The following is a 22,057-nucleotide window of genomic DNA, read 5'->3' on the forward strand; positions in this document are numbered from 1 at the left end:
ATTTGAGTTTTATATAATATAATTAGGGCTAACAATTTTGGCTAGTTTGTGCAATTGGTATAACATATATAGTTGAAAATTTAATAATATTTGGATTATTGGGTGTATTAAGTGTATACAAAATTTTGTGATAATCTCATGGCATGGTTTAGAGATATTTGGTTTTCAACACAAGAGGGTTTCAGAAGTGGGCAGTTTGAGGTTGAGTAGGGTTTCTATGATATCTGGAGATCTATTAGTTGGATCAAAGTAAAATTTGGCATGGTATTGAAGGACTTGAAGATCAAGCTGCACACCAATTTTAAGTCAAGTTTAATTGTTGGAAAGAGAGAAATCACTGCTGGGATTTTTGCTTCACTTTTCAAGTTGGCGACAAAGTAACATTAGTGCAATTTTTGGAGGTTTTTTCACAATTTGTAAGTTGTATTGGGCTAAAAATTCTTGAGCATATATAAGACTTATGTTGAAAATTGAATACAAAATTTTACATCAATTGGATGGTCGGATTGGATGTTACAACTTGTTAAAGCTCACTAATTAGGATTGGGGCTTACAAGAAAAATCTAAATTGCTTAAATATGAAAGTAACAAGATAATTGGGATTCATGTATGGTTAAGGCCACTAAGAAGAGTATTTTTAGTACTTTTGAATTGAAATTCAGATTATATTCTTCTCGTATAGGTGAAACCTATTAGGGTTTCTTGGATACTTGTGAAATACAACCTCACCTTCCTTAGCTAGGTGCCCGATGCATTCTCGAGCAAGACAACATGTAATATGATAGCGTACATCAATGGTCTTGAAATTTGTGATTGTGAGGTGATTCTTGAGCTTCATGATCATATTAGATGCAAAAGTAATCCACAAGGGTTATTTACACATGACGACACAATACAATTGGAAGAAATTGATTGCATGGCATTACAACTTGTCATAATTGTAGCACTCTGTCTTATGCATTTTGCTTATACAAATTGTGTTTCTCAATTCTATATAAACTAGTCTCTAAAATATTAGATTTGTTTGGTATTGTTGCAACATCATAAAAGGTCTACTTCCCATATAGCATATATTTATCATCTATCAACAAAAAAGTTTTTGCATAGTTTAACATGATAAAGTTTTTACATTTTTTAAGATAAAAAGACAATTTGAACATAAAAAGATATAGAGAAGAGCGGTAGCAAAGTATAGAAGACAACCAACACAACAATTTTTATAGTTTTCTTGATCTTTGACAGCCCTTCATTAATGCTTTTTGTCAATAGATAACATGAATGTTTCCTTATATGTAATTATTTTCAAATCCTTCTTTGATTTGAAAGCACTTTTGCATTTGTTTTCCTCCATGTAAGTTCTCCTAGTTTCTATTGCATTGAAATTGTAAAAAATAATATTCAATATATTTATTTAAAATTACACATGTAATATTTCTCATGATAAAATTGACTACTAGATAAAAATGTTGAAAATGAGGTAATTATTATTTCTAAGCTAATCATTGTTTTAAATTTTAAATAATTTTAAAAATAACATAATATTTATAACTTGTAAATCTTGTATCTCTAAAAAAATAAAATTTAAATAAATAATTATTTTTTCAAAAAAATAAAAATAAATGATTGCTATGACTATAGCACTTACAATGACCCACATTTTCAAAGTTCATTTTTTTACCTATATTTTCTGGTTTTTGAATCTCCTTCAAATTAGCACTTCAAGTATTGTGCTTTGGGAATATTCAAAAGTTTCATTATATAATATTGCTAATTTATTATCCTTATTTAATTAAACCAACGTAGAGATATTAACCGATTTGCTAAATTACAATCTCACAAGCATTTTCAAGCTTGTTATTAATTTGAATTAAACGGCAAATGTCCCACTTTCAAACAAAGCATTTTTTTTAAGCAATCTTAATTGTTTATTCAATTTTTTGCTCAGCACGGGTAATAAAAATTTTTTAGATTTTTTTATTATAAAAGCCTTAGTTATTATGTTTCAACTATTTAATCTTTTTTTTAAAAAAAATAATTGTTATATTCAAAAGAATTATCTTTTTTTTTAAAAAAATAATTGTTATATTCAAAAGAATTATATTTTTTTCAACCAGAACTTTGGAAAATAAATATCTAACTAGTACAAAAATTAAAATTAATACAAAACTTACATTCAAGAAAACATGTTTTAGAAAATAAATATTGTACTTAAATGCCCACATGATGGTGGTCCTAAACAGTGTTGTTTTAGTTGAACGTGGATGAATATTTTTACTACTTTCGATGTTACTTTATGCACAACAAACTTTATCTTACTTCAAAAGCCATTGACATTGCACCTAATGCCCTATAAGAAGGGAGGAGGGGAGAAAGAAAAGAATTTATTAAATTAAAAATTAAATAAAATAATGGATAAAATTTGCTACTAGCACTTGGGATATGGTTAACAGCAATTAGATCGATTTAGATTAAAAATGTACAACATGGTTGACATTTTCAATGAGTGAAAGTTGTCTACTAATGAATGGGTGTGTAGAAGTCCAAATAAAGAGAGACGACAACATGGAAACACATGAGCATGGAAACCAGTTTGTACAAGGTACAAGGTTGCCAAACTTTTATGTACAAGTTGAAGCTCTCCAAAACCAAGATCTCTTTATATATATATATATATATATATCATTATGAAGTGGCATGATTATGGTCCTTCCAAAACATCCTAAATTTTGATGAAAATAGATTTAATTTGCAAAAGCTAATTTAAATAAGGATTGTATTAATGAAAAAATTGAAGTAAATTTAAAAAGATGAAAATTGATTTTATTGAGTTATGGAAAAAAAAATATATTACAAAATATAAAACAGAGAATTGGATTGCAATTTTTTATCTTCAAAATTTTAAAGTATCCAGATAATCAATTGATTTGGTGTTTTTAATATTTTGGAATTTTTTGAGTTTTAGTTTCATAAGTGCTTAACTGAAGCTTCACAAACTTTTATTTATTTTTTAAAAGGTTTATAACAGATAGGAGTGCATGATGTTGATTTTGATATGTTCTAAAAAAAAAACTCAATACCTTAATCTTTCAAAATAATTAATGCATTTTACTTCTCAAAATTTGATTTTTTTACGAGCAACAATAAAAATGAAGGTTTTTTTTCTCAATAAACGTATTCTCAATCAAAAGTTCATTAAACATTTCAACAAATGCAATATTTGACAAGTACAATAATTCTCAATTAGTTATGCCAACTCGATTTATTCTGAAATCCACTTTAATTACAGAAGTTAAGTCTGAAGAATTAAACCAAGAATACCCATATTTGAATTCCCACCAAGAACTGAAATAATTGACATTCGCACATGGAGATTTAAGCATAATAATAAAGCTAATTATAAAAAAACCATTTTCAAAAGCTCAACTTCAAAAGATGATCAAATGATCAAAATGAACTTTGCACTTCACTAGATTGATACATTTCGACATGTATAGACAGAAGTTGCCCACAATGAACTGAAACCATCAAAAGATGCTAAATAGCTGCATTAATTGGCAGTTTAATCCACAAACATGAAACCCTGGCCTGGTAGGAAATCTTTCAAAGGTAAACATCTCCTATTTCAGTAATCAAACATACCCAAAAATACACACATATCTATATATCTACCTTTACGCTTGCATACTTAAGTCAAGTCTAATTACGTACCCTAGTTTGTTGCCCTGCTGTGAGCTTGTGGGATTCAATACAAGGCTGCCATGAATGCTAAGGGTGTTGTCACATGTGATCCATTTTTAGTGCTGGAGACTTCTGATGGCTGCATTTCCCACAGGATGACGCTGTTGCCATTCCTCACATAGTTGGGTCCAAGCCAATCCTCACCATGCACAATCCCCTCATTAGGTGGTCTGGATTTCAACCTGGAAACTTGGGATTGATCGGCAAGTGTCGATGCCATGGAGTCCAACACTACTGTTGGATTTCGATATCTTCTCAGAGTGTCTGTTCGATGAGGGCATAATTTTACCAGTCATTTCTAGGATTGTTCTGGTGAAGTCCCAAGCATCAGGGTTAGGGGAGTGTTCATTTACTCACCAAGGACCTACGCTTGTGCAATTGCTATTCAATTTCTCAAAAATCTCATCGACAAGCTTGTGACTGGATCAAAGTCTGGAGTTAAGTGTGAATTAGAATTGTATTGTCTCATAACGTAACAGATTGTTGTATTACTGCTTCCAAGTTGCGCTAGCATGTCCTCCCGTTTCTCATTGTGGGCAAATATCTGCATGGATGGTTTGGTGCGCACATTTGCCAACAACCACGACTTACTGGTTCATGATTCGTGAATCGTCTCCAATGGTAACGACACTGGAGCACATAATTGCGTACAGAATATATCTTAGCGACCACAAGCAGGGAGACCCAGTGGTGACAGAGGCGTAGTGCTTTCCCTCCAGAACCGTGACGACGAGATCATTGTTCAAGCATGCATGATAGAAAAAACAAGAAACTCGGTATTTAATAACCACAGCATGACATAAACATATCCCCATGTCTTCTATACAGTGTTAAACGAATACTTAGAGAGTTGTTATGATACTGTTTGCAGAAAAGTAACAAAATGTACTGAGCATCTCGACCTTAACCATGCAGTCCTGAAAAGCATGCCAGTTTTAAGCAGTCCATCGAAGAAAATCAGAGTATTAAAACAATGTCGTACACGTTCTATCTTCCATCGATTTCATGGTACATAGCCGCGGCAAGGTACAACTGAAAACCGAAAAGGCATTAAGAGCATCCCTCATGTACTTCAATTTGCTCGTGACCACCTCCACTAAGGGTACATGAGAAGTATTCATACCTAACGACCTTACCATGAACGTTCGGCAAAAGCACCGATAGGTTATTATGTTTGTACCAAAGTTCACATCTTTTTCAGTGATCTATTTCTTGTAAAAGAAGACATCCCAGAACCATAAGAGTCATTGACAGCCTGCATATCAAGCCATAGCAAAGACGACAACATTCCTGCCTCAAGAAATTAACCAGAGAGAGAGCAACAAGTAGATATTCAAGAACCTCTGCTGACATTATTGACAGTCCTTATTGATACTTGATCACTTCCAAAGACTTTCCAGTGCTCTGAATAATGCTTCGACATCGATATTCAAGAAAGAGTTAGCACCCATAATGTCCACCAAATGATCGTCATCCTCACTCCTGATGATAAGTTGATGAGATTGTAAAAGATTCATTATCTCGTGGCTCTGATAAGAAATTTAGGAATTTCTAGGATGTGAAGGTCATTAGCTGCACCTTACCTGTGTCGTTTGCGAAATTTTAGAACCGGGTCCTCAAATCCTCAAATCCTCAAATCCATGACCTTCTTCAGATCCAGAGGGTCGACTGTCACTAGCTCTTACATGGCCTCGCACATGTCAAGTGCCAGCCACGAGATGATGAATAGGTCGAGTAATTCAGCAAGCTTGCCATATTGGGGGATGATGTCGAGAAGACAGCCAACAGGGCTTCCACAATTCATACTGCTTAAAGAATGCGAATGAAAATTGCAAAATACGTGGTGAAATCGGAGGTGATGCACCCCAGTTGATTGATCCATCGTGAGCTCAGTTGGTGTTCATTGCTTCTAGGACGACACTTCATCTTTGACTTCGGCCTAGAAGCAGAAGCAGTGAGTTCGAGGATAGTCGTTTTGACTGCATTTTCCCCTGATAATTTTATTCATCAAAGAATCGAAGAAGAACTAACTGGCTGGGTTTCCTCCTCCCCTGCATACTCAGTGCTGCTTCAGTTGTCGCCATTGATAGAGGGCTCCCGAACCATGGCTGCAGCCTGCTGCTCACACGTTCACAGCGACGCGTTCGTCGTTTGAGAGCTATTATCGTCTGCCAAGCTGTCCTCCGATTAGCCGATTAAGTTTGTCTTCATCTAATAATGTCACTTATCCAAAACCAAACCAATGACACTTGTTCACTTGCGCCTTGTAGCTATCCAGAGGGTCGACTGTCACTAGCTCAAAAGTGTTCCCGTCTGACTTGAAGCCTCACCTGCTTCACATCGCAAATCAGCCATACAGCTTCTAACTTTAAATCACCGTAAGTTCGCGACCAGCGAGCCTGTGAGGGCTCGCACAGCAAACAAAGCTCCACTTCTCAACAGTATATCATTAAAGATTATTTCGAATCCATGGAGATGGTGTCGACTCTTACGCAATACACCCGCAAATTCCTTCAACTTTCATTCACTTCTTTCCACTCAGGAAAAACCTCATCAACAACAAAGCACACTCCTTGAAAAACATTAAAAATTAAAAATTAAAATATAGCATGATCTCTTGCTCGACTATCACCAATCAAATAAATTTAAATCACAACCAGATCGGACAAACCGCTGAAGCCACTCACGTGTTTAGTGAGTGCAAATTGAGCGCACAGCGACGGTAGGTGGATTGCAGCTGCGGGGCGTGATCAGGATCGCCGAGGGATCAGAGCTCATGCACCGAATTATGAGAGACGTGCTCCGATCAGGGACAATAAAGCCCCGCGCACTCGTTCGAAACCCATTCATATTAGACGGTGGGCGATCTCGAAGCTTCAATGGCGTTTGAATTGTTGGGTGAGATGGCGCGGGCTTGTCCACCTGGGTCTCATCCTATTGGCCCACGTTCCATTTCGAAAGGAATATGATGATATGGCATCTCTCCAAATCATGAAGAATTATTTTCCTTTCTCTCCTTAAATCTCTTGATTAGTTTGTACTTTTCTAATTCCGCCTTGAATTATTTGTAATAAATAAATAAATATATATATATATATAGTCACTCAGAATTGTTAAATTAACCCATCCATTTGCTAAATCAACCCACCCATTATTGTAGTTGATTGAGTTGGGTGGATTGATTTAGCAAATGGGTGGGTTAATTTAATAATTTTTCATATATATATATATATATATATATATTCACAAATTTTGGAACGTCATTGTTTATATTATTATGCATTTATAGTTAAAATTTTAGGTACTAATTGAACATAATAAATTATTAAAAAAATTAGCATGATACATTAATGTTTGTAATTTAATTTATTTTATAAAAATAAAAATAAAAATTAATGGCATGTGGTTAAAGATTCATATAGACATATAATTTTAATATACAAAATTTAGGCTGTTACTAATGGCATGTTGGTTTTTGTTACTATCACCACAACTTGCTACCCACTTGACATATTTTTTTAGTTTTTTAGTTTTTTTTTTTTTTTTTTAGTTTTTTTTTCAATCAAAACAGATGTTTGTATTTCCAATATATATATATATATATATATATATATATGTAGATAGGATCATGATGAAATGATTGGGGTAGAAGTAGGAAAAAGAAAATTTAACTAAAATTTAATTACATTTTTTTATGAGGTTGTCATGGCAACAACAAATACTCTAGTGGCATCATGAGTATTCAAATTTTATATATAATATATAGTAAAATCAATAAATTTATTATTATTGAATATTTACTTTTTACTTATTTATTTATTTATTTTATTAATATATAAAATATATAATTATAAATAAATCAAGAGAATTGTTGAATTGATCCAAACATTTATCAAATTGGCCCATTCATCCAAACCATCATCAAAAAATTCTCTACTTCTGAATCTACATTGGTTAAAAACCAATGAAAAAATAATTGGATCTTCAACCAATGATGATAAATGAGCCAATTTAATAAATGTATGGATTAATTTAATATTTTTTAAAATTAATTATTAGATTTATTATAAAAATAAATAATACATATTCTATTGTTGCATTGAATATATTAAAAAATTTATAAAATTATGTTTTTGTATATGTATATGTGGTATACATAGAATTGTGTGATTAATTTTTAATTAAAATGATTTTTTATATAATTAGAATAAAGATCTTAAATGAAGAAGTGAATTAGAAATTATGTGAACTTGATTGGATAGAAGGTAATAATATGAGTTGGCATGGATACAAAAATCAATAAATACATGAAAACCAAGGAAATGCCAAAGTCAAAGAGACATAAAAGTTAAGAAAAACTAATGGATTTTAGAATTGTAAGAAGAATGAAAATTTAGAGGCTTAGAGGTTATGATAGACTTAATATAAAGAAAAGGTAAGACATAAAGACTAAATTATCATTTTTCTTAGTCTTTTTTTTTCAAATATATGAAAAATATTTTGAGTCTTATATAAAAGTTGAGAGTGTAATATGTAGACAAAAAAATAGCTATAATTATATGAATTGTAATTTATAGGAAGATAGTTTATTCTTATATGATGTGAGGATAGATGTTGGCTTTGATCATAACGATATTTAAATATAAAAGGTGAAATCAAAGAAATTCTTAAAGAAATATTCCAAATATTTTTATGTAGCTATTTTATTAGTCACCTATGTAATTTAAACTCTTATATGATGTCAAAGTAATATTTAACAAAAGAATTGTATAATTGTTAAAAATAATTTTTAAAGAAGAAAGTCAATATTACTTCAAATTGCCACAAGAGAAGAATAAATTTACAAAATTTCTAAGAATTAAAAAACTTCAAGGTAAATTTTAAATTATATAGTATGATTGAGTGTAAGGTAAGATGTTAATGATTTTCATATTGTTGTATATGCAAGAGTTTCTAAAAATGATAACGTTAGCTTAATGGCATTATAATAATTTCTACTCCTTTTAATTCAATAAAATAAAATAAAAAACAGATTGTGTCAATAATACATGACAAAAATAATTATTGCAAAAAACGTATTTCCACATTGGTGTCCATACTTATATATTCAAAGACGTGCTATTCACACCCTCCTAGAATAAGTATCACTAAGTCCAGAGAACACAGTCTGATCTGTTCATGTGTCTATTTGGATCGATGATATACTTATCAGACTCAAAAGCTCTCAAAGGTTTATCTCAGAGTCCAAATTGAAGGTCCAAGTATTTAGAAAGACAATGAAGATCAACCTCGTGTGGCAAACTCAAGAACTTCATGTCGAGTTTAATTGAGACAAAAACAACAGTCGCATTGTGAAATTGAATACAACTCCGACCGTGTGCATACAGATTCAGGGACTTGCAAGTCGACTACATTCTGATCTGCTTCGTACACACCTCAAAGCAATCAAAGAATTTAATGTTTCATGTCATAGAATCTAGAGCTTAGAACTTCAGTTACGTTAAATTTTAAGATATTTTGTAGGAAATTTCGAGCTCATGACTGCAAGGCATGAGGTTTCGACGGAGCTCCTGTTTCACATCTATATAATGAAGAACATCACAGATGAATAAATCTGAAACATGTTGTTAGGGCAACAAACTTCGAACCGTCATGAGCGATTCTCAGCTGAAACTCTTCACCTCAACCTCGCTATGAAAAGTATTCATATTCGACCTGCCAGAAAGTGGTGGCACTGACAGAATTCGATTGCAAATGCATTCCACTATCTTCAAAAGGATCATGCAAGTACTCTAGCGTTGAAATTCGGCACCCTCAAGGTTCAGATACAAATAGTGACATGTTTTAGATCAAGTGGATTGATTAGCTACGACAATACACCAAAAAGACATATCCCTAAACTACGTGCACTCCTTTGGTATATAAAACTTTCACCTCTACTGTAGTTTGTTTACTCACTTAATATATAAATATTATGCTCTTCAGTTCTCTTGTGTTCTACTTTCGTTGCATCTACTTCACTGATATTTTTTTTCTTTGCTCTCCATCATGGATGTTTTTATTTGTTTGGTTATTTATTTATCGTCCAACCACGACTTTCTTATTATCGAGAGCTCTGTAGAAAGATATCATATATATATATATATATATATATATATATATTAATCAAAACTAGGATTATGAATAATTTTGAAAAGATGGGTTTTTAATTTATTTTTTAATTCTTTTTACTTTTAAATTAGCAATCCACATTTTGAAAAGCTGCCATCATTGGTTGTGAACTTTTACGAACTTTCAATAAAAGAATTTACTTCTTGGTGCTCTTTTAGACACTTAAAGCTTGTTTGTTACAATACAGGAAATGATTGCCATTTCACCTTTGCCACATTATTTTTAAACATAATGCAACAAAATAAAACTGGTAACAACTCAATAAATGTAAATTAGTAAAATTTTCAGTTTGATTTTTTTTATTTTTAAAAGATACATTTATTATGACTTACAACCAAAGTGCTTTATACCACACAGAAAGCTTCAACTCCATTTTTAGCTAAATTAGAATAATTCTTACTACATTGTTTTTGCTTTAAGTCAAGCTTACTTTTAATTTAATTACAATATTTTTATTTTCATTGTAATGTATTTAAAAGAATTATGATTATTATTTTTTAATTACCTTGAATATAAATTTTTATTTTAAAATTATATACATATAAAAAGTAATAATTGTTGATATTTTAATTTAATTTATTTATGTAACAAACAAATTACCATGTGTTTTTTTGTTACATAACTTTATCAAGATATATATATATATATATATATATATATATTAAACGAATCATATATATATATATATATATATATATATATATATATAACGAATCATATATATATATAATTTTTTATCTTATCTTTTTTAGTAACAATTTTAAACATCAATCTTTAATAATAACTAATGTTGGCTCAATTCTTATTAAATTAATACTAAATAAAATGTTATTATATAAGACACCTTCATTGTTGTTAATCTTGCTATAAACACAATTTTATTTACTTAGTTCATTACAATTGAATATAATGTGTATATATTTTTTAAATTTTAAAATAAAATTCAAATAAATTTTGCTACTTGTATCAATTAAGTATTAATATAGATGTATATGAACCTCTACAACCTATAAATTTATTATTGCTTTCTAGTTTTTTTTATTAAGTATACTAATAATATTTTTGATATAAATACTTATATATATTTTTTAATTTTAAAAAAATCATTCAAACTAAAAATAATGAGTCTCTTATTTGAAATAAATCATACAATATAATAAACCATAGTTACAACCAACCTTTCAAGACCAAAGAAATATTTGAGTATATAATGTAGTTGACAATATATTATACATAGAAGTGTTAAAACAATAATCCTACCAAAACAATATATAGAGTATATATAGAATAGAGTGTTAAAACATTAATCTTACTCTATATATTGTTTCCAATGAAGTACCATCATAATATAATTGTATTGATGAGTTCAACTATTTTTCTCAATTGGCTTGAATTATTATACCAAAAGTTGTAAGTAAAAAGAAGAAAAAAAAATTATCTTGTAATAATGTTACTAATTACTTTAAAAAAAATAAAGCAATGCTAGAGTTTTCACATGTTTGAGTGCATTCTTTGTCATCTAACACCACTGCTCATGTGTATCTATGTAATGTTGGAACCATTGCCAATTTTAAAATGAAATATTAAAAACTACATCTTCAACATATTGTAGCCAAGTTTGATAACCTTCCAAAAAATCAAGATCCAATAAATTTGTAAAAGATTGATTTGCATGAACTAATTATATTTGTTGGAGATGCATAGAAAAAAGTAAACAATTGAATAATTACAAAATAGAAGAGATACAAAAGTATCTTCCCTTCTTTATAAGTAGCTTCAATTGACAACAACAATATCTATATACATGACAATAACAATTTTCATAATGTATGCATTGATACTATATTTTTGTTCAATTAAATTGTAGAGCAAGGAAATAGTGGCTTGGTAATAGCATACGAGTTCATTAAAATTGACAAGAATTCAATAGTCACTATTAAATTATTGAACCAAGAGATTTTGATCTTAATTTCTAAATCACATGAATATGAAATAAAAGTTGGTATTGACAATAAAGCAAGTGATGTTGAGATAAATGTAATTGAGATATAAGATGGAATTCTAAATGATCAAGTATCTATAAGCAATATAGAGTAAAGCAATGATTTTAAAATTTTTAGGGATGACATAGCAATTACCTAAAGGTTATTATGCATTATGAAATATTAAAACATTAGTAAGAATAATAATAATAATAAAGACTTTAGAAATGTAGTAAGAATAATAATAATAATAATAATAATAATAAAGACTTTAGAAATGTAGTTAAGTAAATTATTAGATAGTTGATAGGTATGTATTATATGCATATACAATATATAAGTGCACTTATTATAGTCAACATCCTTTAGAATATAGTTGATAGTCATTGTATAGCATTTTATTACAAAAGTTTATAATATGCAATATTATTTTTGGTGGTGCAGATTGAAACTTGTAGAATGGATCAATTATAATTTAAAGTAAATTATAACAAGGATTGACTATATATATATATATATATATATATTTTAATCTTTTTTTATTTTATGTATTATATTATTAAATTTATTTATTAAAATTAAGATAATATTTTATATCTACTTTATTTCAAAGTATCTTTAATCATTGATTGTCAATCTAAAATTAAAAAGAGACTTGATATTATAGAACTTATAAACGACAATAAAGTTTTTTTAGTCAAATGCATTGGAAAAGTCTTTTAATTCAAATAAGCTAACATTCAATAATTTCTTAGATATAGATTGATGTATGCAAAATTTTCAAGTTAATCAAAAGTTGACTGTTTTTTCGAAAAGTTAGAACAAAATAGATAAAGTTTAGACATCTATAGTATCTTATACATCTTTCAACTACTATATTACTTTCTATAAATTTTGAAATAGATTATTTTGGTAGGACCTAAAATTTCTACTTATTGATTTTCTTTAAAAATAAAAAATATTATTATTTAATCATATAGTCTTTAAAAAATCAAAAATTGATTTAAAGAGAAATTATAATTTTTATTTTTAGTCAAATAAATACCAAAATATAACTTAATTATATAAAATAAGAATATATTTGGATTTTATTAATATTATATTATGAAATAATGGCAAGTAATAATGAAAAAATATACTTTCATTTTTAATTTTAAAATTATGTTAGACTTTAAATTTTAAAAATATTATATTACTATAAATATCTTTCTAATTAGTTATTTAATATTTAGAGGTTGAAGAAGAGATATGATTTAGTCAATCCCAACCAACCAAAATTAAGCTTTAAAGAATTTATATTTAATAAAGAATACTCTATTATGGTAAAAATATACTAATATTTTAAAAAGATATTGTCAACAGTACAAAGGATTAATTGAATATTTTTTTAAAATTAAAATATAATTTATTTCAAAAAATATTATATAAAAATAAATAAATTTAGCATTAAAATATATATTGGCCTAGTTAATAAAGTCATTCTTTTTAAATCTTATCTTTTTTTTAAACTAAAACATTATTTATGACATACTTAGAAAATAAAAAATAATTTTGATTTCTTATAATTATTCTAAATTAAATTCTAATAAAAAAATTATTAGGTGAACACCTTCTTTTAATTGTATAGACACCTCTTAGTGCCATGCATCTCTGCATCCACACCTCTACAAAAAATAACTAGTTTTTATTTTAAACCATGATTCTTAAAACAAATTTTTTGTTATATTTATTACTTTGATACCAAATTTTGATATATTCTTATCTATCTATATTCAATGACTATGTATTATATTAATCTTTAATTCTTTTGTCTTTAAAAAATCTTTATCAGATTAATTTTTTTAAATACTACAAAAGATAAACTTTACGTTTTATCACTGTTATTATTTATCAATGTTAAATAGAATTCTTTTTAAAATACCATTTAAAATTAAAATTAGTTATTTTTTGTGGAGGTGTGTGGCACAAGGGATATCCACACAATTAAATAAAGGTTTTTGTTTAATATATTTTTTTAATTTAATAGTAACTAAATATTTTTAAAAAAAAACTAAAATCAAAATCTTATTTAAATAATATAATATAAGATTTATTCCTTAAGTAAAAATTAAAAATAAAATTTATGCTAATGCCGCTAATTTGGCATAAATTGGTAGCAGTTAATATATGAAAGAGGGAAATTAAATTCAGGCCCATGCCACTTCAATTAAACTGGCTTAAGGAATGTCTTCACTCAGATACTTATAATTTTCCATCTACTCAATCAAATAGTCTGTATCAGTGAACCAGCTCGGGACATTTTGGTCAAGCCGGCTTCATGTTGAAAAGAGTATCTGCCTATATGTGCACCTTTTCTAAAGCTGCTCCTATACTGGCGGCTCGGCAAAGTTGAGTTTGTGTTCTTCCTCTTCCTTTTTTTTTTTGTTTGGCGTTGGAGCAAGATGCTCCGATGGTTGTTGTTTTTCTCCGTTCCAATGTGGCAGTGAGGTGCACTGCAGCTGGTGTCGTAATTGACTGCATTTCTTCCTTGTGCTCCAGTCAGACGTCCAGGAACGGCTGGTCTTTTCCTTATTCCAGTTCTAAAGCCTGGCAGATTGTGGTGCAAGTTTGGCGGGTGCCACACATTCCCAATTGTGGTTTGATCTAATTGACGTGCGGCCATTCATGCTAGTGATCTTCGTCGGCGATGGCGGAGCTGCATCGGGTTGTGGGAATTTACTTCTACGACTCGGCTACGGCGTTGGTTCCAGCCGTCTGTGGAGTCGAATTGCTCGGTGAAGAGTCCGAAAACCAGTGAAGAAAAGAGAGAGAGATCTTTTTTCTGGTGATCCGGAGTTCGATTAGCGTCTTCCTTCCTTTCTTTCTTCTTGTTTTTTTGTGAAAGTTTTTTGAAGTGGCAGTGTGTTGAGTTGTAGTTGTTGAGGGGAGCAAATAATTTTTTTCCTAGGGGCGATTGTCGCGGCGCTGACAGGGTGTTGAAGTCATCAGAGTGGCGGAGTTTTCGTTGTTGAAAAGCTTGTCTTTTTCTTTTTTTCTTTTTTTTTTTCTTTTTTTTTCTTTTTTTTGTGCTGGATGCTTGTTTTGTGTCGTTCGATAGCTTCACATTTTCTTTTGCAGCTTTCGCGAGGGCATAATCTATGTAGAAGGGACTTGGGCCACCATTCTAGCTTTGAACTTGGTTGTAGTTCCATTCTGTCTTCTTGCCGAAGTTGATTTAGTGTCGAGCCGTGAGCAATTGCTGCTTCAGAATTCTACCGGTGTGAGTGAGAAGAATCAATATATGTGGTCCTACTCGGCATCGTCACAAGAACGAGGAGTTAAGCTGCAAGCGACATTCCTCAATCCAAAGCTTGGGATCGAAGGAAGCAATAGTAGGTGGATATAGGAGCGTTCTAATTCTAAGAGGCTGCAGTGTTGATTTTTGGGCATCGTACTTACACAGCGAAGGTTGCTGTATCACAATCACCTCCGGCTGAGTGAGTGGACAGCCGGCATCAACCATGGGTTGCTTCCTCCACCAAATCCAATGTGGAAGGATGCTAAATCATAAATTTTCCCATCTTTGATTATTGCAATGTAACACAACTATTAGGTGAAAGAGTAAAGGAAAGATTATATTATAAAGGAGTTTAAATAAAATCATTTTAGCAAAGTATCTTAGAAATATAATTAATCGACAAGAAGGTAGTAAAAATTAATAAGTGTTTTTTGTAAAAGAGGCTTCTATTTACTTTGTAAAGCCACAAATAAAGGAAAACAAAATAGATAAAAAAAATTAAATCATATAGGCATCTTTAGAAAGGAATTAAGAATAATTTTTTGCAAAATTTACCTCAAAATACCAAGAATTGGCATCTAGAGAAGACTTATTGTAAACTAGAGTTGATACTTATGAGCACGTTTTCCATGTTTATATAATTTTTTCTTAGACTTTGAAATATTAAGTACATGATATTCTAAAATTGTAGTTTCAATAGGACAAGCTTCCACACTCCACAAGAGTAGCTCATTTTGCTTCTCAGCAAGAAGTAGATAGGACATGAGATCAGAATGACTATGAAATTTCATGTTCCTATATTGTTGTGCAAGCACAACAGATATAGGAAGAAATGTAGAGAGAGTTTTCTCAATCATTTCTTCTTCAAAGATGCTTTGTCCACATAATCGTAATTGTGAGATAATATTATACATTTCACTATTGAATGCATTTAAATTTGGAAAATCGAAGACACGTGAATGTGTTCAATTATGACGTGCTCGTGGAAGAAAAATGGTCTTTTGATGATCAAACCTAGATTTAAGATTCTTCCAAAGTTCTGTAGGATATTCCATTTCTAAGTATTGATGTTATAATACAGATACAAGATGACGACAAAGGAGAAGAAGTGCTTTCCAACGAATAGCAAGAAGAATAGAAATACTTATTGTAGGAGATTCTTCAAATATAATGGCATCAAAGAATTCTTCTGTAAATAAATTTATTTTTTCCATTTTTATCCAAAATAGATAATTGTTTCTATCCACAGTGAATGGTAGAAATAAAAGAGCTTGAAAATATTAGGATGAACTAGTAATAGTTAGAACCATAGTAGAAATAGTTAAAGATGTTGAAGCACTCATTATAAATAAATCTATAAAGAAAATATAAGATCAAATAGAAAAGTTGAGTAAAACATACCTTAAAATATAAAGTCAAATAAAATAATAAATTTAAACTTAAAAAATAAAAATATTATTATTATATATATATATATATATATATATATATATATATATATATATTTAAAAAGGTTGTAGATTAAGGCAGCAGAACAGCAATAGGATGGCGGTAGTAGGCAGCGATGGCATGGTGGACAGCAGGTTTGGCAGCAATTCGGTGGCAGCTCGACGATTGTTCGACAGCAAGCATGGGGCGCAACAAGGAGCAAGCTGGGATAGATCTGGGCTAGATTAAGTATTCTAAGTAAGCAAGGCAGAGAGTGGAATAAGTGCTCTAAGCAAGCAGCTTATGTGTGAGGGGCCAGCAAGAAGAGCAACAAGATCATGAGGCAAACACTAAGCAAGAGTAGCAACAAGTTTGAAGAATCAAGAGTAGAGCAAAAAAAAAAAAATTGTAATAGTGTATAGAAGAGAGTTGTGCCGATAACATATTGAGAATATTTAGAAAGACATAAGAGTAATAGTAAGTAATACATATACACAAGAGTAGTAGTAACTCATACACACAAGAAGGTTTCTAAGAAGAAAGAGCTTCATACATAAAAATCTATTGATCTGGTTGTGTCTCGTATACAAGAAGAGAAAGGGGAGAAGATAAACAATACTTTTCTATTAGATTCTAAATATTGTAGCTATAGTATTTATTATAGTCTATAGTAAATATTGTAGAGAGCACTAGCTACATTTAATGATCTCAACATGCCATGAAATAGTGCATATAATAATTTTAAATAGTATGGATTAGTATTTCAATGATAGCAACGATCTTGCTACCTGGCTCCAGCTGCAAGTAGTTTTGATGTGCTTTAGCTCTAGAGCTACATTTTTGATCACTTGACTAATTGACAACAAATCACAATTGGAATGGTTCCACATCCAAGTCCAATTTGTAAAAGGATCTTTTTTTCGTTTTGTAGAAGAAATCTTGTGAATGGTATTTTTTTCTTCTAATAAGAACTTGTGTGCTTCTCATAGCGAGGACTGCAATGCAGTGAGGATCGCCATTGTCATGATGTAACAAGACTAATAAGTGAAAGAGTGTCGAAATTATTGTAATATAGGAGATCTTAATTCAAATTATTAGAACAAATTATCTTAGAAATATAGTTAATAGTCAAAAGGGTAGTAAAACAAAAAGGTACCAATGCTACCTTTTAGAAAGGTGACTTCTCCTTACTTTGTAGGACCATAAGTTAGGCAAAACAAAGTATATTGGAAAAATAAATGATATGGGCATCTTTAGAAGGAAGTTGAGAGTAAATTCTAATAAAATTTACTTAGAAAAACTAGATATTGATACTCGGAGAAGGCCAGTTATGAACCAGGATTGAAATCAGACCTTGAGGCACAAAACCAAGTCTCGACGACGACTCCGGGGTTCTTTTGTAGATCGAAGAATGGGATTTAATATCAGATTGAATAAGGTTTCTATGAGCATTGGTTTTGGCAATTTGGAGTTATTATGACTTTGTAAGAGCTTTGCAAAGTCAAGGTTTGTTTTGGATGACTTGGGTTTTATGAAATAAAATAGGATTTACATTTTAGATGATTTCAATAGTTTTGTAATAGATCTATGGGTGAAATTTTGTGTATTAATGGTTATAATTGTGTTTAATATGTGTTGTAAATTTGAGCTCGATCTAACGGTTGAATTGAGGGATATTGAGATTTAAGTGAGTCAAGGTCTCAGAAAGTAGAATTTTAGGTTTAGTGAAGGTTTTTAAGTTTTCTTGCAATCTACTAATTGGATTGGAATGAAATTTATATGAGAGGATATTAGACTTGTTTTTCTATTTGTATGAGAATTTTAAGATCAATCGAATGGTGAAAAAGCAAGATATTGGCTTTGGGAGATTGGCATCAAGGTTGGAGAAGGACATACCCAAGCACATTTTTGAGGTTATTGTCTATTTGGTAGTTCCGATCCTTATCAAATTTTTCGTAATTGTTTTCAACTTACTTTTTAAGAAGTGTGAAAAATTTGAGTTAAGATCAACGGCTTATTCATTAGTTATTGAGGTTTAAATCTGTCGTAGGAATTACTAAGATTTGGTTAGGGATTGGTTTAGAGTTTAGAATTTGATTAGGATTTGATTTAGGATTAGGGTTTGGTTAGGATTTGATTTAGGATTTAGGATTTGGTTAGGATTTGATTTAGGATTTAGGGTTTGTTTAGGGGTTGATTTAGAGTTTAGGATTTGGTTAGGATTTAGTTTAGGGTTCAAGGTTTGATTAGGATTTGGTTTAGGTTTAGGATTTGATTTAGGATTTAGAATTTGGTTAGGGTTTGGTTTAGGGTTTGGTTAGGATTTGATTTAGAGATTGATTAGGATTTGGTTTAGGGTTTAGGATTTAATTTAGGATTTAGGGTTTGATTTAGGATTTGTTTAGAATTTGGATAGAATTTGGTTTAGGATTTGGTTAGGATTTGGTTTAGAATTTAGGGTTTTATTTAGGATTTAGGATTTTATTAGGATTTATTTAGGATTTAAGATTTAATTAGTTTTGGCCTAAAGTTTGAATGAAGTCCAATAGGATTTTAACTAAGATTAAATTAAGATTGAATTGAGATGTATTTGAGAGATATTTGTGATCATTCTAATATTTCTTTAAGATTACTTATTGTTTCTTTGAAATTTCTTTGAGATTTCTTTGAATTTGATTAAAGCTTGCTTAGTATTATTATGGTCTAATTAGAGTTTAGTTAGTATTCTAATATAGTTAGGATTTTTTTGTTGCAATTTCCATTTTACCTTCCACAACCAAGTGCCCGGAGCATTCTCAAGCAAGACTTCATGTATTACGACACCGTGCGAACAAAGTAAGGGTGGTAGTGAGGCCCGCAATAGAATGTGCGGGTCGCAACAAAAAATTTGAGAACCAAAGACAGAAACGGACTAAAAAAGCCAAAAAGAGACACGTGGAATGCGACTTGGACCTATCCCAAGCGCATAATTGGAAATTTCTTGATAAGTTATCACATATAAGAGTAGATTTGATACTATGGCAAAATTGAGGGATATATGTGCTATTATCAAGAATATGGGGGTATTCTTGATATTTCAAGAATTTTCAGGGATAATTTGAAATTTTTGAGGTTAAATACATAAAATTTATTAAAGAGAAAAAAACATCTAAATTCTAAAAATAAAGACTCTTATTAATTGTTAAAATGCATATGTTTAGTGCATAAGGGAATTGGCACAACATAACTTTATGATAACTTGTAACTTTTTCAAATTAGCAACAATATTATACAGCCATACCATCTGAAAAATCATGAGATCTGGTAAAAGCATTTCTTTTCCAATTTGATGAATAGCCGCCACCTACTAACAGTTAATCTTGTTTGTGGAAGAGAATATCCATGCCATCGAATTTTAACCTTTTAGATATTAAACATACAGAAAATCAACCAAAAATATATGTTAATACAAAACAACAAAAAACTCTAGTTGAGACACAACACAAAAAAATTAAAAATAAACAAAAACAAAACTATGTCATACACATACTAAAATCAACTGAAAAACTTCTCAATATCATTTAGGCCTTTTTCATCAGAAAAATTGATGCAATAAGTCATGAACTACACGCATATACTGTGATACCAACCGCACTTGAGCAGTTTCGGGTGATTCTACAATCATCTGTGAACCGCTTGGGCTTCTGCAGCCGGAGGTCAGCTACTCTAACTCGATACCAGAACTCTTATATCGGTGACTCGCACTGATCCTACTTCCTGTTCGTTAAATCCCTGCAAGATCATCCACTATCCCAACTAGGTCGCAGGCACAGCGTTCTGCTCTTACCATGACAATCACGAAGAGCTCCGTGTCATCACTCAGTAACTAAGTCTAACTGGACCTACTGTTCACCTGTTGCCTCTGTCTCAGGATGTGGCACAGAACTGGATGTCGGCATCACTGGAGGACGATATCATTTTCGTTAGTGGAGGAGTCTGGACCTCATTTCAGCTCCTGAGAGCAACTCAACTGATTGCGGATACCCTCCAGCAAGGGACCGTATCGCACTGCACATCAGTTCCCGATCTGAATCAAGAACGTTGTGCAGCATCTTTTCGGAGTAGGACGTTTGCCACTGTGTTGTCTCGTGCATATTTCACTGTAAGTGCGGGTGACTGGTTTCTGCTCTTCAACGAGGATCATTGTCTCCACCAAACATGAGTGTTGACTGATTTGGATTGTCTGCAGAACTAACTCAGAAGCACTGTCCACTGCCACCAGATTCATGACATTGCCGCAGAATCCGTTGCAACAGCACTTCCTGCTCCAGGTCTGAGCGATCGTTGCATTCTGTGATCTTGACATGTTTCAGCTAAACCCTCCATTTTGGTCATGGTCACGAATCCCTCCGTAACTCTTGTGCGCACTTTGAGCTGCGCCGGATGCGACCATGAACTCCTCATGAGGCGCCCAGTTCCGCTACGCTGGCACATAGAACGAGTAGTCGCATGCGTATGCCGACTTCTTCACATCTCCCTCGAGGGCTCTCTTCGTGCTTCTTGGCGCAAGGCCGTGCTTGGTGTTGATCCGTCGGACGTACGCCACTCCACCGAAATACTTCTCGTCTCCGGCGGACCCGGTTGACTTCAGCAATACCCACGGGATGCTTTCCTGCTCCACCGCCACCTGCGCCACGCTCTTGCACGTCACTCTGCTGCGAGGCACACCGCGCATCTTGTTCGGCAGAGACTCCCAGGTGGGTCGCCCGCCCAGAGCGTCAGCCTGCAGAAGAAAGTAGTGGACGCCAACTTCCTGCTTGTGCTGATCGTATAGTTTCGCCGTGGCGTTGAACCCCACCCACGCCGTGCCATTGAACCGGTAGTGCTGGTAGCCCCTGGCGTGGAGCGTGTGCCGAAGCTTGTACCCATCGCGAGGTATGTCGATCGAAGAGGTGGAGTCCCGAAGATCCCTTGCTGTTGCGGCAGCACACAGAGCAAGCGACAACAGCGCCAGGAGTGTGGCGGCCAACCGCGGTGAAGTGTCCATCGCGGAGATACTGAGGGGGTTGTGGCGGAATCGGATGGTCCTCTACTGCAGAGCAACGCCGGAGAGATTGAGGAGGCAGGTTGCAGCGAGCAGCAGAGATGGTGTCTTGTGTGAGCTGCTTTTTGTAGGTCAGTCGTTGTAGGTTGCGGATGTGAGCGGCGAAGCGATTTGGGAGGTCGAGGCTGTGTGTTGGTTTGAGCAGGTTGTATGCGGAGCTGGTTCTTTTATGCTTCTGACGAGAGCGTTTTGAGGGAGGAGGAAGTCTGCGAGGGAGCTTCGATCGCCGTGTGGGTTCCTCCAGGAGACGGCATAGCGTGTCGCTGGTGTGAGAGGATCATGTTTTTTGGGACTTGAAGTTCAGGGTCTAATTCAAACCAGCCTTATCGTTGCGGGACATTTCAACATGCAAGGGATGCTTGGGGTTGACGTGGTGTC

The 22,057-nt window shown here is 32.2% G+C and overlaps 1 protein-coding gene and 1 long non-coding RNA gene across 2 annotated transcripts; both read right to left on the reverse strand.

Annotated features, from left to right (window-relative positions):
• Positions 1–3,469: 3,469 nt before the first annotated feature.
• LOC149989273 (uncharacterized) lies at positions 3,470–6,558 on the reverse strand. The gene is made up of 2 exons (XR_016503170.1): positions 6,426–6,558; positions 3,470–6,068 (listed from the first exon to the last, which is right to left on the reverse strand). It is a non-coding gene; the product is annotated as an uncharacterized LOC149989273 (long non-coding RNA).
• Positions 6,559–21,055: 14,497 nt separating this feature from the next.
• LOC141045454 (uncharacterized) lies at positions 21,056–21,622 on the reverse strand. Its single transcript, XM_073534406.1, has one exon. The coding sequence runs from the start codon at positions 21,620–21,622 to the stop codon at positions 21,056–21,058; it is 567 nt and encodes a 188-aa protein (XP_073390507.1).
• Between the last annotated feature and the right edge of the window lie 435 nt (positions 21,623–22,057).

This window comes from Physcomitrium patens, chromosome 5 (genome assembly GCF_059467195.1).
Source record: "Physcomitrium patens ecotype Gransden chromosome 5, ASM5946719v1, whole genome shotgun sequence".
Taxonomy (NCBI): Eukaryota; Viridiplantae; Streptophyta; class Bryopsida; order Funariales; family Funariaceae; genus Physcomitrium; species Physcomitrium patens.

Excerpts from the sequence above, each read along its gene's own strand:
- LOC141045454 (XM_073534406.1), bottom strand. The coding sequence starts at position 21,622 with ATGGACACTTCACCGCGGTTGGCCGCCACACTCCTGGCGCTGTTGTCG.